Source organism: Melozone crissalis, unplaced genomic scaffold (assembly GCF_028551555.1).
Source record: "Melozone crissalis strain CALT ecotype California unplaced genomic scaffold, PUWL_Pcris_2 ptg000195l_1, whole genome shotgun sequence".
Taxonomy (NCBI): Eukaryota; Metazoa; Chordata; class Aves; order Passeriformes; family Passerellidae; genus Melozone; species Melozone crissalis.
This window is the reverse complement of record NW_026535960.1, coordinates 785,292-802,503: the sequence shown is the minus strand read 5'-3', so window position 1 is coordinate 802,503 and position 17,212 is coordinate 785,292. Positions and strand designations below refer to the sequence as shown.

Below are 17,212 nucleotides of genomic sequence, written 5' to 3'. Positions count from 1 at the left end.
TTTTGGAGTCACAGCCAGCTGCAATTCTTCACCGACACCCATTTGGTCTGTGAGCCATGAAATACACACCCCAGCTGTGCAGGACCAGTCCTTGTGCTGTTCCCAACACTGGCTGACAGACTGAGGGCTCTGTGCTGCTTTAAAGGTGAACTGGGGAGAAATGGAGCCCACAGAATAAAACTTGGCCCCCTTTTTGTCAGGGTGATGGTCACTCTAAGTGAGCACCTGGGAGTGCGACTGGGGGGCACTGGGGGGACGTGGGACCATGGGACCATGGGATTGGGGTTCTGGGGGGTGAGAAATAAGAGAGAGAATCGAAAGTTTCAGTTCTTCTGAAGATACTGGATAGGGCTTAAAGATGAACTAGCAGAAGTCCACAGAAGGATGTAAAAGTGTGGATGCAGCAGGGCAAACATGGCTGGAACCCGTGAAGGAACAGAAAAGGGGAACTCCAGTGAGGGGTTTTTGACAAGTTCTGGACCACAGAAGGGGCAGTGCCTGCCCAAAACGAAAGTTTGAAGGGAGGTTATCTGGCAGATTGGGGCACTCAGTGAAAACAACACTGAGAAACCTCATATTTAGGACTCTCCAACACCATAAAAGAATTTCATAAAGAGGCGGACGCATGTAACTCTTTTCTAGGAAAAGTGAAGATTCTGTACTTGGTAAGGGACACATTTTCATGAATATTTATAATTAGGTTGGATAAATACCCCATGGCAAAGTCCCCTGTGACCTGCAGGACCAGGAGAGATCCACTGTGAGTCTGAGCTGATAAAGAATTCCAGTTTTCTGATACCTGCAGTTCCATCAGGGAGTTCACTCCAGCTGATTTCAGTACTGGGGCTGGAGGGACCCCTGGGGACTCTTGGGGGAGGCACGGGACTGAGGGATTGGGATTGCAAACATGGGGGGACACTGGGGGAGTCACAGGACTGGGATTGGGGTAATGGGGGGCTCTGGGGAAAAAGGAGGGGGGACATGGGATGGTGGGGCTGGGATTGGGGCGATGGGGGGGGCTGAGAGACACTGTGGGGGCAGAGAGTGATGCCTGGATTTGGGTTGATGTCCTGGGGTGACACGAAAGAAATTGGGGACTGGGAGTGGGATTCGGGTCTGGAGATGGGCTGATGGGGACACTGGGGGTCTCGGAGTGACCCCAGGATTTGGATCGGGATCCTGCTGGGGCTGAGAGGACTTGTAGTCATGGGAGTAGGATTGGGCTTCTAGGGGGCAGGAGGACACAGTACTGTGGGATTGGGATTGGGGTCCCAAGGAGCCTGGGCGACTTTGGGGAAGCATAAGTAACCCCAGAATTTGGGATCAGGGACCCCAGACATGCCTAGGGATCTGCTGGCCAGGAGTGCCTCCCTTCCCTGGGCTGACCCCACTTCCCTCCCCAGTCCCTCACTGATGAACCCTTTCTGTGTCTCCCCCATGTCCCCTCTGTGTCCTCCAGTGTCCCACACTGGTCATTGTGGCCTCTCCTCACCATGGCCCTCCTGTCTCATACCCTGGCACTGCTGGCAATGGCCATGGCTACCACGGCTGTTGATGTGATCCCTCTGGACATGGCCCCGGACTCCTTCGATGATCAGTACCAGGGCTGTGGCACTAAAATGATTGCGGAATTGCCGGCCCTCAACAACTCCGAGTTCCAGCAGAATCCTCTTTTTGCCCAGGCCTGGCTTAATGCCACAGCCGAGTGGCGAGGTCAGAAGCCCCGTGTGCCCTCTCTGTCATCTCCAGCCCAGGCCATTGCCCTCATGGCCTACACGATGGATGAGCTGTACAGAGAGTTCAATGCAGCCGTGCGTACAGCCGGGCGCTCCAGCCAGGAATACCGGGACAACTTCCACTTCAAAACACTGCATTTCCTGCTGACCCAGGCCCTGGTGACATTGAGGCAGGCTCAGAACGGGCAGTGTCACAACGTGTACCGGGGGGTGCGCATGTACAGGTTCAAGGCAAAGCCCGGTGACATCGTCCGGTTTGGTCAATTCTCTTCGGCATCACAGAGTGAAAAAACTGCCAAGCGCTTTGGGAGTGCCACGGTGTTTGAGGTGTACACGTGCCACGGTGCAGCAATCTGGAATTTCTCCAAGTATCCTAAGGAGAGGGAGGTGCTGATCCCACCATATGAGACCTTCGAGGTCATCAAAGTCAGCCAGGAAGGAGAAAGGGCAAGGATCCAGCTCCGGTCCAATGGGACCTTCAGCAACTACACCTGCGAGTGGCTGCAAGGTGACACCACAGGTGATCCTGGGGGGATGGGGACACCCACTGTGGCCATGGGGACACCAACAGTGGACAGGGCACACCCATGACAGGGCACAGAGGGTGGGGACACTCACTTAGAGTTTGGGGACAGGGACAGGCCATGCTGGGGACACCAATCCTGAGAACACCCATGTGGGCACGGAGACAGGGCACATGGATGCCCCCCATCCATGTGCCCTGTCTCCATCCCAGATGGAGACCCCCACTTCTGGGAGGGAAAAGGGAAAGGAACACCCATGCCAGGGGACAAGAGGGACAGGGACAGAGACATGGGCTCCCGACCCCGTTTTGACCCTGTTACTCCCCACCAAAGGCAGTGCTGTGGGGATGGGCCCTGTGTGCTGGACGTTGGTGGGCTGGGACCCCTCATGGCACATCCTGAACCTCTGTCACCACCTTTCACCCACCATGGCACCTCCTGACTCCACCTGACCCCTGTCACCCCTAAGCCCACCATTACACCCCTGACCTCCCTGGCCCCTGTAACCCTCCGTGCCTCCCACAACACTCTCTCACCTGTCAACTCATGGTCCCCATCCCTCCTGTCACCTCTAACCCTCCAATATGCATGTCCCCAACTCTCTCACTCCCCACATGGTCCCCTCTGACCCCTCTCTCTGTCCCCCAGGTGGGAGCATCCCCAGTGCCCCCTTCCACCTTGGAGGAGTCCTCCTGGCCACCACAACCTTGGCAGTGGCAACAGGGATCCTCTGAGTCATGAGGCCACCAATGTCACTGAGGTCACTGTGGTCACTGTGGCCACCGTGATCACCAAAACCTCCAGGACCCTCAGAGAAATGAGACCACCAAGGCTACCATGGCCATCACTGCCACTCTGGCCACCTTGGCAACTATTGCCACCATGAGGTCACTGCGGCCATCAGAGGCACTCTGGACAACATGGTCTGTATGACCACCAAGGCCACTGTCAACACCAAGACTCCCTGACCCACCAGAGCCACTCTGACCACTGTGCACATCAGGGCAATTGTGCAAAGCAATCCTATTAAAAATTTCTATCAAAACAACTTCATTGAATAATCCTGTCCAAGCCAGCAAATCGAGACAATTCCTAAACAGGGCTCAATGTCTTTCCCCACACCAACAATCATGGGAATGTCTCTTTCTCTCCGGCTCAAGGAGAATCCCTGGGGAGCATTCCCTTCCCAAGGGAGGATTCTCACACACATTTCCTTCCAAGCAGAATAAGGGAGAGGAATCTCTGTCTCAGAGGGGGCCTCAATGTTCCCAGTGTCAGCTGATGGATGGCCAGGCCAAGCTCCGATGCTTCATCCTCACTTGTCAATTCAGCGTTGGTGATTTGGGCTGGTTTTAGCCCAATTCAGCACCAAAATCAGCAGAAGACCGCTCTCAGTGCAGCCTTGATGGCCACAAATGTGGCATTGTCCCTTGGGCACATTCCAGGCAGATCATCCTGCCACATCCTGCACTTCAGGGGGACCTTAAAGGCTGGGATTTGGGAGGTTCAACAGGGAAAGGGCAGGTCCTGTCCCTGGGGAGGGACAGTTCCCAGTGCCTGTCCTGGATGGTTGGTCTGCTGGAGCAGATCTGGAGAAGGATCTGTGGTGCTGGTGGGTAACCAGTGGAGCTGGCTGTGTGGCCTGGGGCCAGGAGAGACCCAGGGGATGTTGGAAAGAGTGGGGTCAATACGCCAGGGTCCCTCCATCCTAAAACATTGCAGAGCCCCTGGGGCCGGGATGGGGCGGATGGGCGCTCAGCAGCGCCAGCAGCTCGTGCTGCCGCCTGCTGTTGGCTCCCAGAACTGCAGCTGGGGGCAGCGCATGCGCAGTGCTGCTGATTTCCCGCGCTCCCTGCTGCCCTCCGGTGGACAATTCCCAAGCCACAACTCCAGGAGATGAGCGGGTAAAGTTGGAAAATTCCCTGCTTTGAAAGAAAAAAGATTTTCCTGAATGAAACATCAGGGGGTTTTTCCTTCAATAAATGGGTGGTGCTGCCTCTGGTCCCATGTCTCTATTTTATTTTTTATCCTTCTTCATTCTGTTTGTTTTTCTTTTTTTCCTCCCAATGCTTCTTCTGAAGTATTTCCTCAAATCAGGAACTTTGGAACTGGCCCCAAACTAATTGTTCATCCTTTTAAAATTGCACTCAACAGCTCCCTCAGCCCTTCCTGGTTCTCCAAACTCTTCCACTTTTCCATCTCTTCCCTGGACAAGCTCCGGCCCCTCCAGGTCCTTTCTGAGGGTCTGCAGTGAAAAAGGGAAACATATCCCTCTTCAGGAAAAAGGGAGGAATATTTCTCCATCACCTGTTTGAAGATCAAGCTTTGAAAAATAAAGCTTTCAGTGGTCTCTAAAGAAAACTCCAGGAACTGCTTTATTTTAGGAAATGAGGCACTCTGCAGGAAAGGCATTAAAGGAGCTGTAGGGGATGCATCAGGTGAGCCAGCAGCAAATTTTGGTAAACTTTTGATACACCCGGCGATCAAGGATCATGGTTTTATTCATTTCTTATACAGCAAGTGAGCAAGCAAGAATTTATTGCTACACCAGGCAAGGCAGCCAAGGAGCGCTAGGAGGTGGCCATGACATTGCCACTCCCCAACCCCTCTGTCAGGAAGTGCCCAAGTGGCCCCAGGTGCTGGCCAATCTCTGCTGTCCATGCTGTCCTGTGCTGTCCTGGCAGCTCCAGCGCCCTCGTGCTGGTCCTGCTGGCCTGGCATCATTCCCTCACTGGGCACCTCTTGGAGGGGCTTTTCTAGGATGGATACCTTGGTACAGTGACCATGGTGGCCACAGTGGCTGTGGTGGCCACGGTGAACTTGGTCGCCTTGGTAGTCATGGTGTCAATGGTGGTCTCAGTAGTTGCAGTGAACACAGTAGTCACAGTGTGCATGGTGACATCACAGGTCACCGTGGGCACATTGGCCATGCAGATGATTGTGATTCCAATGCCCAGAGTGGCCACAGTGGTTGTAGAGACCAAAGTGGCCACAGAGGCCGAAGTGGCAATAACGGCCACAGTGGTCACTGTGGGAAAAAGGGACCATAGTGGTCATAATGTCCTCCGTAGATTTGGTGGCTTCATTCTCTGGGGGTCCTGGTGGCCTTCGTCCTGGTGGCCTTCCACAGTGGCATCCAAGACCACCGTGACCTTGGTGGCCTTGTGGCTTAGAGGGTTCCAATGGCCACTGCCATGGCCACGGTGGCCAGGTGAACCCCCCAAAGATGGGGGGAGTTCCTGGGGAGGCTCCCACCTGTGGGGACAAAGAGAGGGGTCAGGGGGATCCTGGGGTGGGAGGATCAGGGATGCATCAGGATGGCTGTGGCAGGAGGGACAGAGGTGGTGGGGGGCCCTGAGGATGTGGGGTCAGAGAGGGCCATAACAAGGCCCATTTCACCACTACCCAGCCATGTACCATGTACCTTGTCCCTCCAACCCCAGCACTGGATGTCCCTGTGTCCCTCACCTGGCACTGGGTGTCCCCAACCCCTGTGCCCAAGCAATGCTGTCCCTGACCTTGTCTCCAGCTCTGGGTGTCCTGCCGCCCACCCACAGTGTGTGTCCCTGTCCCCTCTGGGCCATGGGTGTCCCCATCACCGTGTGTCCTTGTCCCCAACCCTCACTGAGGATCCCAATCCCCCCAGGTTGTTCCCAAGATGTCACCTCGCAGCCACTCGCAGTTGTAGTTGCTGGAGTTCCCAGTGGAGCGAAGCACAATGTTCAACAGGGTTCCTTCTGTGTTGACATCAGTGACCTCAAAGGTCTCGAAGGGTGGGATCGGCAGCATCTCATGTTGTGTGATGGAGAATTTCTGGATGACAGAAATTTGTGGATTGAAAAATCTGTGTCAGAAATAGACTTGCAATAAATCTGCATGAGATATTCCACCACAAAGCACCCTGGCGTTAATTTCGGAGAAAGGAATTTCAGCCCCAGAGGTGAGGCCTGGATAGAGTTGTGAAGATTGAGAATTGTCTGCTTATCTAAATGCACACAATAAAGAGGGAGACTGGGTGGGTCGGTGGTGAGAGCTAACTCCCAATAACCAGGTCAGGCTCTCCTCAACTGATGCTGCAATTTGTAATGGAGAGAAGCACCAGCAAAGCTCTAGGGAATCGATGTGATGGGAACTGGTCTGTGGCCTCAGATCCTCAGCGACCTTAGGACAAATCTGTCAGGTCTGTTACAGAGCAATGCTCAATGTGTTTTCAAAAGAACACTTGGAATTCAAAACCATTGCCTCCAGGAATCACTGAAAGTGGAAACACTCCAAATGATAACTGGCAAATGTATTTTCTGAGCTACCACGCCAACATGGGCTCAGGTATCTCCTGGTGTTGGTGGATCCCCTCTTGGAGGTCCAGAACTTCTCGTGCCACACCAACAAGGCCAGGGAAGTCACCCAGACACTCCCCCAAGAGATCATCTCCAGGCTCAAGGTGCCGGCAGGGATGTCATCTGATAGGGGACCCCAATTGGTATCTGGGATAAGGCATCAACTCAGTGAGCAGTTGGAAGTGGGACTGGATGGAACTGAGGGGACATGGGACCATGGGATTGGGTTCCTGGGGGGTGAGCAATAAGAGAGAGAAGAGAAAGTTTCAGATCCCTTAATGGTGCTGGATAGCACTTAAAGAAGAACTAACAGAAAACCAATAAAAGGATGTAAATGTGTGTCCACAGAAGAACAAAGGGGCTGGAACGTGTGGAGAAAGAGATAAAGGGAACTCCAGTGAGGGGTGTTTGGCAAATTCTGTAACACAGAACAAGCAGTGTCTGTCAAAAGTGAAAGCTCAAGCTGAGGTCATCTGGCATACTGAGGCATGCACTGAAAACCACACTGAGAAAACTCATTTTTAGGACTCCCCAGTACCATAAAAGAATTTTCAGAAAGAGGTGGAGCCATGCAAATTATTGCTAGGAAAGGTGAAGTTTCTGTACTAGGTGAGGGACACATTTTAATGAATATTTATAATTAGGATGGATAAATACCCCTTGGCAAAGTCCCCCCTGAAGTGCAGGAGCAGGAGAGATCTGTTGTGTATCTGAGCTGATAAAGAATTCTGGCTTTCTCATACTTGCGATTCCATCAGGGAGTTCACTCCAGCTGATTTTGGTATCAGGGCTGGGGGGACTCCAGGGGGACTCTTGTGGGGGAGGCACGGGACTGAGGGATTGGGATTGCTGACATGGGGGAACACTGGGGAGTCACCGGTCTGGGATTGGGGTCATGGGGGGCTCTGGGGGAAAATGAGGGGGGACGCGGGATGGTGAGAGTTGGACTGGTGTCATGGTGGGGGCTGTCCGACTCTTTGGGGGCAGGGGGTGATGCATGGATTTTGGTTGAGGTCCTGGGATGACAGCAAAGAAATTGGGGACTGGTAGTGGGATTGTGGCCTGGGGCTGGGCTGAGGGGGACACTGAGGGGCGCAAAGGGTGACCCCAGGATTTGGATTGGGATCCTGCTGGGGCTGAGGGGACTTGTAGTCATGGGAGTAGGATTGGGCTTCTGGGGGCCTTGGTATTGTGGGATTGGGATCCCTGGGGCTGGGGCACATTGGGGAGGCATAAGTAACTACGGGGTTGGGGATCAGGGACCCCAGACTTGCCCTGGGGTCTGCTGGCCACGAATGCCTCTCCTTCCCCTGGGCTGCCCCCACTCCCCTGCCCAGTCCCTCTCTGAGGAACCCTCCCTCTGTCTCCTCTGTGTCCCCCAGTGTCCACACTTGCTCGCTGTGGCCTCTCCTCTTCATGGCCCCTCTGGCACAGACCCTGGCACTGCTGGCAATGGCCATGGCTACTGTGGCCGATGAGATGAAGCCCCTGGACATGGCCCTGAACTCCTTCGATGACCAGTACCGGGGCTGTGGCCCTGACATGATTGCTGCATTGCCGGTCCTCAACCGCTCCGAGTCTGAGCAGAACAAGAAGTTTGCTGAGGTCTGGGCAAAGGCTACAGCTGAGTGGCAGAGGCAGGGACCCCCTGAGTCCCCTCTGTCCCCAGACCGGGTCATGGCCACCATGGCCTTCACAATGGATGGCCTCCACAGCGTGTTCAATGATGCCGTGCGCGTGGCCGGGCGTTCCCACCAGGAATACCGGGACAACTTCCACTTCAAAACGCTGCATTTCCTGCTGACGCAGGCCCTGGCAGCAACGAGAGTCAGTCTTCAAGGGCAGTGTTATGACATGGTCCAGCACGTGTGTGGGATCTGGTTCAAAGCACATCATGGTGCTATAGTCCGGTTTGGTCACTTCACGCCAATATGGATGGGAGATGAGCCTGCACAGTGCTCTGGGAAGGAGACGGAGTTCCAGGTGCACACATGCGAGGGCGCGAGTGTCGGCATAAAAATCGTAGATTCCCCAATTCAGTTCATTCGGATCCCACCGTTTGAGACCTTTGAGGTCATCCAAGTCACCCAGATAGGGGACAAGGCAAAAATCCAGCTCCGCTCCACCGGGACGTACAGCAAATACAACTGCGAGTGGCTGCAAGGTGATGGCACAGGGGACAGCCTGGGGTGATGGGGACACTCACTGTGGCCATGGGGACACCCATGATAAGGCACAGGGCACCAGGAAATTCACTGGGGATAGTGCAGGGACACCCAATGTGTGGGGGAAGACAAGGACGCCCTGTGCTGGGGACCCCAAATCTGGGGACACCCACTGTAGGGACAGGAATGCCCATGAGAGGGCACAGGGATGGGGATCCCCACTTCTGGGAGGGAAAATGGACAGGGACACCCGTGTCATGGGACAACAGGGACAGGGAAAGAGATGGGGCTCTGTACCTACCCTGTCCCGCGCCGCCAAAGGCCATGCTGTGGGGATGGGCCCTGTGTGCTGGATATGGGTGGGTCACGGACACTCCCTGGCACTCCCTGAACCCCTGCCTCCCCCTCAAGGCACCTCTGACTCCTCCTGACCCCTGTCACTCCTAAGGCCACCGTGACCCCCAACCCCCCTGGCCTTTGTACCCCCCATGCCCCCCCCCAACACCCTGTCACCTGTCAACTCATGGGCCCCGTCTCTCCTGTAACATCGAAGCCTCCATTATTGCCATCCCTGACCCCTTCACTCGCCTCATGGTCCCCCTGATCCTCATCTTTTTCCCTCAGGTGGGAGTGTCCCCAGTGCCCCCTTCCATGGTGGAGGACTCCTCCTGGCCACCGCAGCCCTGACACTGGCCACTGGAATCCTCTGAGCCATGAGGCCACCGAGGTAACTGTGGTGACTCTGGCAACCAAGATCACTGTTGTCATTGTGGCCACCACGATCACCAAGACCTCCAGGACTCCCAGAGAAACAACACCACCAGGGCTACCAAGGCCACCACTGCCACTAGGGACACCCTGGCAGCTATTGCCACCATGAGGTGACTGGGGCCACCACTGTCACTGTTGCCACTGCAGCAACCACAGCCTCTCTGGCCACGATGGTCACAATCACCATTAAGGCCACTTTGGCCACCATGATCACCAAGACTCCTTGAGCCATGAGGATACCACAGACACTGTGACCACTGTGGCCACCAAAGCCATTGTGCAAACAGTTCTATAAAATAATTCAGTCAAAAGGATTCCATTAATTAAATCTGTAACAGCCAGCCAAAAGTGACAATTCTTAAGCAAGGCTCAATGTCAATCCCCACACCAACACTTGTGGGAACGTCTCTTTCTCCCAGCCTCGAGGAGGATCCTTGAGGAGCATCCCCTTCCCAAGAGAAGAACCTCCCACACATTTCATTCCAAGCAGGAATAGGGGAGAGGAATCTCTGTCTCAGAGGGGACTGGACATTCCCAGGGTCAGCTGATGGATGGCCAGGCCCAGCTCTGGTGATTTACCCTCAGTTGTCAATTCAGAGTTGGTTTTAGCCCAATTCAGCACCAAAATCAGCACAAGATCTCTCTCAGTGCAGCCTCAAAAGCCACAAATGGGGCATTGTCCTTTGGGCACATTTCAGGTAAAGCATCCTGACATATCCTGCACTTCAGGGGGACCCTAATGGCTAGAAATTGTGAGATTCAAGAGGGCTGGGGCAGGTTTGGTCACTGGGGAGGAACAGTCCCCAGTGCCATCCCTGGCTGGGGGCACCTGTTGGAGCAGCTCTGGAGAAGGACCTGGGAGTGCTGGTGGGTGACCAGTGGAGCTGGCTCTGTGGTCTGGGACCAGGAGGGATGCAGGGGGCATTGAGAAGAGCAGAGCCAGGAAGTCAGGGAGTATTCGGGACCCTCTGCCCTGCCCAGGGAGGCACTTCAGGAGTGCTGTGCCCAGCTCTTCACAGTGCCGTGTCCTGTCCTGGGCTGCTCTGGACTCAATCCTGGGCTCAGGGATCAGGCTGCCTGAGCTGGGAGGTTGGGCCAGGGGCCCACTCTGGGTCCTTCCAGCCTCACCCATTCTGGGATTTGGGGATTCTGGCAGTTGTGGTCCACGTATTGTCCACTGGAGAGCAGCAGCAGCCAGAGCGGGCAATCAGCGGCACTGCGCATGCGCTGCTCCCAGCTGCAGTTCCGGGTGCCAACAGCAGGCGGCAGCACGAGCTGCTGGCACTGCCGAGCGCCCACCCCGCCCCATCCCGGCCCCGGGGGCTCTGCAATGGTTTGGGATGGAGTGACCTTACAGCCTGTCCGGTGCCAGCCCTGCCATGGGCAGGGACTTCTTCCCCTGGATTGGGCTGTTCTTGGCACTGCCCAACCTGGCCTTGAACTGTTCCAGGAGTGGGGCAGCCACAGCTTTGTTATAGATGGCTAATATGATGATTGACTCTCAAAATTAAGGGATGAATATTGTGTTTATATTAAGCGAAATTTTGTTGATGTATGGTTATGTTATTTAGTTTGTGGTTTTGACACTCTGTGTTCTCCACATTGCCCCCTTTCCCCCACCTGTATTGTTGTACAGGACAGCTGTGGTTGTCAGGATTGTCAGGGACATATACGTGTGCCCCTTGCATGGGGTGGTTGGGAATGGGGAAAGCCTGTTGCTGCGGGGACGCGTGGCATGGCAACATCTCACCTCCTACCACACTGCAGGAAGGTCTCCACCAATGGACAGCATGGAACAGTTAACTGGCAGACGGTGGGAGGGCCAGGGATTAAGAAGGAAAATGTGTGAATATGTATGACTGCTTATGAATATGTATTTGGCTGATGCAACACCAGGGGTATAAAGGACAGAGCCGACATTTTGTGGATGAGACTCTGACTGCAGCTGAGCATATCGCTTAGGATTCAAGTGGAACATTTGTGCTATCTACCTTTTGAGCAGAAAAATTCACCTTGCCAGAGATTTACTTGCAGAAAGGAGACAGAAGTGCCCTGTAATTTTATTCAGGATCAAAGGAAGAGGCCATGGGAATTTCCCAATGGGGTGTCTCAAGTTGCTGGATGATGCAGCCTCCTTTGTATCCCAATTTCCCAGCCATACCACCCGCTGTCTTTCCCCATTGGTGGAGGTACTTGGAAGGTGCAGAGTTCCCAATCCACCTACTGAATGTCCCCTTTGCTATGCACCATACCCTTCTTTAACACAGACACAACACCATTAAAATGAGAGTCAACTCCACCCTGGGTGGGGAAATTAATATTCATAAGCCTGTTAAATCTTTGTTCTTCTTCTTTAAATTCAGGAATTTGGCAGGGCCTTGTCTGAGCAGCAGTCTGTGTCAATGAAGAATATTTTCTGAAACTGATAGTTTCTCCTGTCACTTCCTTATCTACAAGTTCCAGGCCCTATCTACCACCAGATTCACACAATCTATTTGTAGAGACACATTCCTCTTATTCCTTTCTAGGTTGAATTAATTGGGATGCGGAAATTGAGTTTGCTTGGGTTTAAATCCTGAATATGTGGGAATTCACAGAATTTGGCCAAGAACGAAAAGAAATGAATTTTCAAAGAAGTAAAGGGCAGTTAACGAAATGTTGTGGGTGGGGAGTAGGTAGAATTTTCTTTTTCTCTTCTCTTCCTCTTTTTTCCCTTTTTTCTGCCCAGGGAAAATGGCATTGGTGGCCTTGGTAGCCTTGGTTGCCTCTTTTCTCTGGCGGTCATGGTGGCTTTGGTGATTGTGGAGACCACGGTGACCTTCATTACCTCGTGGCTCAGACAATCCTGGTGGCCACTGCCAGGGCTGTAGTGGCCAGGAGGAACCCTCTGAGGTGGTAGGGGGCCCAGGGGATGCTCCCACCTGGGGGGAAAAAGAGGAGGATGAGTGGTTCATGGAGTTGAACAGGTTGAGGCAGGTCAGAGAGGGGTCAGGGATTTCAGGGGTACAAGGAGGGGCATGAGGGGAGTTCAGGTGGGATGGAATACCATGGGGGTGGGGATCAGGGTAGTCAGGAGGGCCACGGGGGCTGTCTGGGGTTCAGAGGGGGCCATAACATGAGGTGAGTAAAGATGGGTGCCACAGGCAGTGGGAAGGTTGTTGGTGACCAGTGGCTGGTGTGCAGGAGGGAGGTTTGTGGTCAAGGGGCCATGGGGGCTTTAGGGATGATGGGGTGTCAGAGGGGCAGTGGGGTAATACAGGGAGCAAGGGGTTTCAGGGGGACCATGATGGTCTTTGGGGCTGACAGGTGTTGGGGGAGGTAGGGGGTGCCATGAGGGGTGTCAGGGCGGGTGGGAGAGGTTCAGGGGAGGTCAGGATGGTCCTGGCCCACCAATGACCATCTCACAGGGCTGGTCCCCAGAGAGCTGGTCTGCAGAGCGGAGGGACAGAGACAGCAGAGGAGGGCTCCTATCTCTGTCCCTTTCTCTGTCCCTGTATCTGACATTCCCTGGAAGGGGTGTCCATGTCCCCTCCCTGCACCCTGTCATGTGTGTCTCTGTCCCTGTCCCCCATCACCTGTGGGTGTCATTTTCCCCTGTGCTTTTCTCATGGGTGTCCCCATACCCGCAGTGGGTATCCCTGTCTTCCAGGTCTTCCCCATGATGTCACATCGCAGCCACTCGCATTTGTATCTGCTGAAGGTCCCACTGGAGCGGAGCTGGATCAATGCCCTGTCTCCTTCCTGGGTGACACTGGTGACCTCAAAGTCTCGAAGGGTGGGATCAACACCTCCTCCTCCTCACTAGGATTGGAGGAGAATTCTCGGATATCCTTGCCAAAACACGTCTGCACCTGGAACATCGTGTCTGTCCCAAATTGCTGAGCAATCTGTTTATGCAGTGATGTTGACGTGAATTGACCAAACCAGATGGTGTTACCACACCGCCTCGAACAAGACCCTGCGCGTCCCCTGGAACACTTGGTGACATCGTGGTCCCCGAATGTCCCTCAGTGTCACCAGAGCATCAGTCAGCAGGAAATGCAGCGTTTTGAAGTTGAAGTTGTCCCCCTATTCTTGGTGGGAGCGCCTGGCCACATACATGGTGGCGTTGAACTCCTTGTGCACATCCTTCATTGTGTAGGTCATGAGGGCAATGGCCTGGGCTGGGGACAGAGGGGTCACAGGGGGCCCCCGCCTCCACCACTCGGCTGCAGCCTTCACCCACGTCTGGGCAAACAGAGGGTTCTGCTGGAACTCAAAGTGGTTGAGGGCTGGTAACAACTCAGTCATGGTGTGTCGACAGCCTGGGTACTGGTCATCAAAGGAGTTCCAGGCCATGTCCAGGGGGACAACTGAGAAGCCTGTGTTGGCCATGGTCATTGCCGGCAGTGCCAGGGTCCTAACCAGGGAGTCCAGAGAAGGGAGAGGCCACCATGAACAGTGTGAAACACTGGGGGACACTGGGAAAGTGAGGGGACACTGTGGGACACAGGGAACACTGAGGAACACGACAGGACACCAATGGGACAATGAGAGGATGCTGAGGGGACGTGGGGGGACCATGGGACACAGAGAAGATCTATCCATCAGGGGCTGGGGAAGGAGGATGGAGTCAGCTCGAGGAGAGGGAGGGCAGCCTTGGCCAAGCGACGTTTGTACACATCCTGAGAGCCTGATCCCAAATCATGGGGTTACTCCTGGGTGACCCAGTGTCCTCCAGTCTCCCCAGGGGCCCAAATCCCACACCCGCATTCTTGGTGTAATGTCCCCAATGTCCTTTCACACTCTCCAGAACCCCAAACCTAATCTGGGGTCACCCCCTAACATTCCCAGTATCGCTCTTGCCCCACCTCCTTGCCCCAGTCCCACTCCCAGTCTGGTGTTCCCTTTGGAGTTGTTGGAAATGATACACCCCAGGACCGCAAACCAAATGCAGGCATCACCCCCTGCCCCCTGCAGTGTCCCCCAGCTCTCCCATGGAGATGAGCGGGTAAAGAGGGAAAATCCCTGATTTGAAAGAAAAAAAGAGTTTCCTGAGCCAAACATCAGGGTTTTTCATCAAAAAATAGGTGGTGCAGCCTCTGTCCTTTTTTCTCCACTTTAGTTTTCTTCCTTTCTCATTCTGTTTGTTTTTCTTTCTTTCCTCCCAGTGCTTCTTCTGTTGCATTGCCTCAAATCAGGAAAAATTGCCTCAAATCAGGAACAAGCCCCAGACTGACCATTCATCCTTTTAAAATTGTACTGAGCAGCCCCCCACCAGCTCCCTCAGCCCTTCCTCCTGCCCCAGACCCTTCCACAGTTCCATCCCTTCCCTGGACATGCTCCAGTCCCTCCTGGTCATTTCTAAGGGTCTGCAGTGAATGAGGAAAAATGGAGGAACATTTCTCCAGCACGTCTTTGTAGATCGAAGTTTGAAAAGTGAAACTTTGATTTGCCTCTAACAAAAATTCCCGGAAAAGCTTTACTTTAGGAAATGTGGTGATCTCCAGGAGAGGAATTAAAAGAGCTGGACATGACCCCTGAACATGTCCTGGAATCTGATCTCAAATCCTGGAGTCACTCCTGGATGCCCCAATGTCCCCCAAACACCCCAACTCCCAATCCCACCCCCACAGTCCTATAACCCCCTCAATGTGTTTTGTCAGCCTGCCTGCAGGACCCTTACTCAAATCCAGGGGTCACTTCCTGACCCCCCGCAGTAGCCCCAGTGACCCCCAGAATCTCAATTCCACTCCCACCGTTCTGCGTCCCTGCCTACCGGTGTTTCCCAGTGTCTCCATTACCCCAATCCCTTGTACCCCTCCCAGTGACCCATGTCCCCCAGGACCCTGACCCAAGGTTTAGAGTCCCCAATGGGTCCCACTTGTCCCTGTCCCCTGCCCCCCTTACCCGAATCCCACTCTCAGTCCCATGACCTCCCTGGTGACCCCTAGACCCCGATCCAGTCCGACGTGCCCCCCAGGAGTCCCCCAGTACCCCACTGCCACTCCCAAGGTCCTGGGTCTCCCATTGCTGGCCCCCGGACTACACCAGGACCCCTGTCCCTGTCCTGTGACACCCCAGTGCCCCCCCAGACCCCAATCCCACAGTCCCAAGTTCCCCCCCAAGGGTCCCCAGTCCCTGATACTGAAATTGGCTGGAGTGAACTCCCTGATGGAACTGGAGGTATCAGAAAGCCAGAATTCTTGATCAGCTCGGACTCACAGCAGATCTCTCCTGGCCCTGTAGGTCAGGGGGGACTTTGCCATTGGGTATTTATGCATCATAATTATAAATATGCATTAAATTGTGTCCTTTATCTAATACGGAAACCAGCACTTTTCCCGTGAATAATCTGCATGGCTCTGTCTCTTTTAGGAAATAATTTTTATTGTGCTGGAGAGTCCTAAAAAAGAATTTTCTCAATGTGGTTTTCACTGAGTACCCCAATATCCCAGATGACCTTGCCTCAAAATTTCGCTTTGGGCAGGCGCTGCTCCTTCTGTGTTACAGAACTTGCCGAAAACCCTTTACAGCAGTTTCCTTTATCTGTTTCTCCACAGATTACAACCACCTTTGTCCTGCTATGTCCACACTTTTACATCCTTTTATTGTTTTTTGCCTGTTCATCTTTAAATTGTACCAAGCACCATTAAGGGATCTAAAACTTTCTATTCTCTCTCTTATAGCTTACCCTCCAGGACCCCAATCCCACCATCCCATGTCCCCCCAGTTGCCCCCAGTCCCACTCCCCACTGCTCACTGAGTTGCACTCACACCTCAGATACCACTTGGGGTCCCCTTATCAGATGACATCTGCAGAGAATCAGCAATGGGGCATCACACCATGATCAATATGATCAAGTGAAGTCAAATTTATTACAAGAACAAAATGTATTTGTTCTTTGTTCTGCTGTTCACTCACCTCAAGCTACTACATGATTGGTTTAGCCTATCTATGCACATGTCTCAAGCCTTCAGCTGATTGGTTAGTCTTCTTTCTTCATGCGTATCATTGTGGTTTATTGTTTTGCCTTCATGCACTCTGCTGTGGTTTTTTGCTCCGTCTTCTTAGTGTGCCTCACATCCTGGACTTGTTTTTCTCCCGAGTAGGCTCTTCCTGTTTTTGAGCTATCGGGGACAATGTGAAATTCTACTCAGACCCCATAAAGGCTGGCTTGGGCACTGTGTCCATTTTCCCACAAAAATCCCTCAACAGACATCCCTGCAAGCACCTTGAGCCTGAGGATGATCTCTTGGGGCAGTGCCTGGGTGACTGAGTTGAGTGGAGCTGCCCAAAGAAGTGGCTGTACTACAATATGGGGCACACCAGCTTGGGGATTGACAAATCCCTGTGGGAAATAGACTTGCATTAAAACTGCATGAGAGGTTCCTTTGAATTCAAAATCACCACCACCAGGCGTCACTGAAACAGGAAACACTCCTGGGGATAACGGGCAAATGGATTTTCTGAGCTACCACGCCAACATGGACTCAGGTATCTCCTGGTATTGGTGGATCCCCTCTTGAAGGTCCAGAACTTCTCCTGCCACACAGGGAAGTCACCCAGGTACTCCTCCAAGAGATCATCCCCAGGCTCAAGATGCCTGCAGTGATGTCATCTGATAGGGGACCCCAAGTGGTATCTGAGGTGTGACAGCAACTCAGTGAGCCATGGGGAGTGGGACTGGGTGGAACTG

The 17,212-nt window shown here is 53.7% G+C and overlaps 2 protein-coding genes and 1 pseudogene across 2 annotated transcripts; 2 read left to right on the top strand and 1 right to left on the bottom strand.

Annotated features, from left to right (window-relative positions):
* Nucleotides 1-1,493: 1,493 nt before the first annotated feature.
* LOC128949083 (erythroblast NAD(P)(+)--arginine ADP-ribosyltransferase-like) lies at nucleotides 1,494-2,994 on the top strand. Its single transcript, XM_054293884.1, has 2 exons — nucleotides 1,494-2,244; nucleotides 2,909-2,994. The coding sequence occupies exons 1-2, from the start codon at nucleotides 1,494-1,496 to the stop codon at nucleotides 2,992-2,994; spliced, it is 837 nt and encodes a 278-aa protein (XP_054149859.1).
* Nucleotides 2,995-8,055: 5,061 nt separating this feature from the next.
* On the top strand, nucleotides 8,056-8,790 carry LOC128949082 (erythroblast NAD(P)(+)--arginine ADP-ribosyltransferase-like). The gene has a single exon (XM_054293883.1). It carries the CDS (start codon nucleotides 8,056-8,058, stop codon nucleotides 8,788-8,790), a length of 735 nt encoding a protein of 244 aa, XP_054149858.1.
* Nucleotides 8,791-12,368: 3,578 nt separating this feature from the next.
* Nucleotides 12,369-13,913, bottom strand: LOC128949081 (NAD(P)(+)--arginine ADP-ribosyltransferase 2-like; annotated as a pseudogene).
* Nucleotides 13,914-17,212: the final 3,299 nt, after the last annotated feature.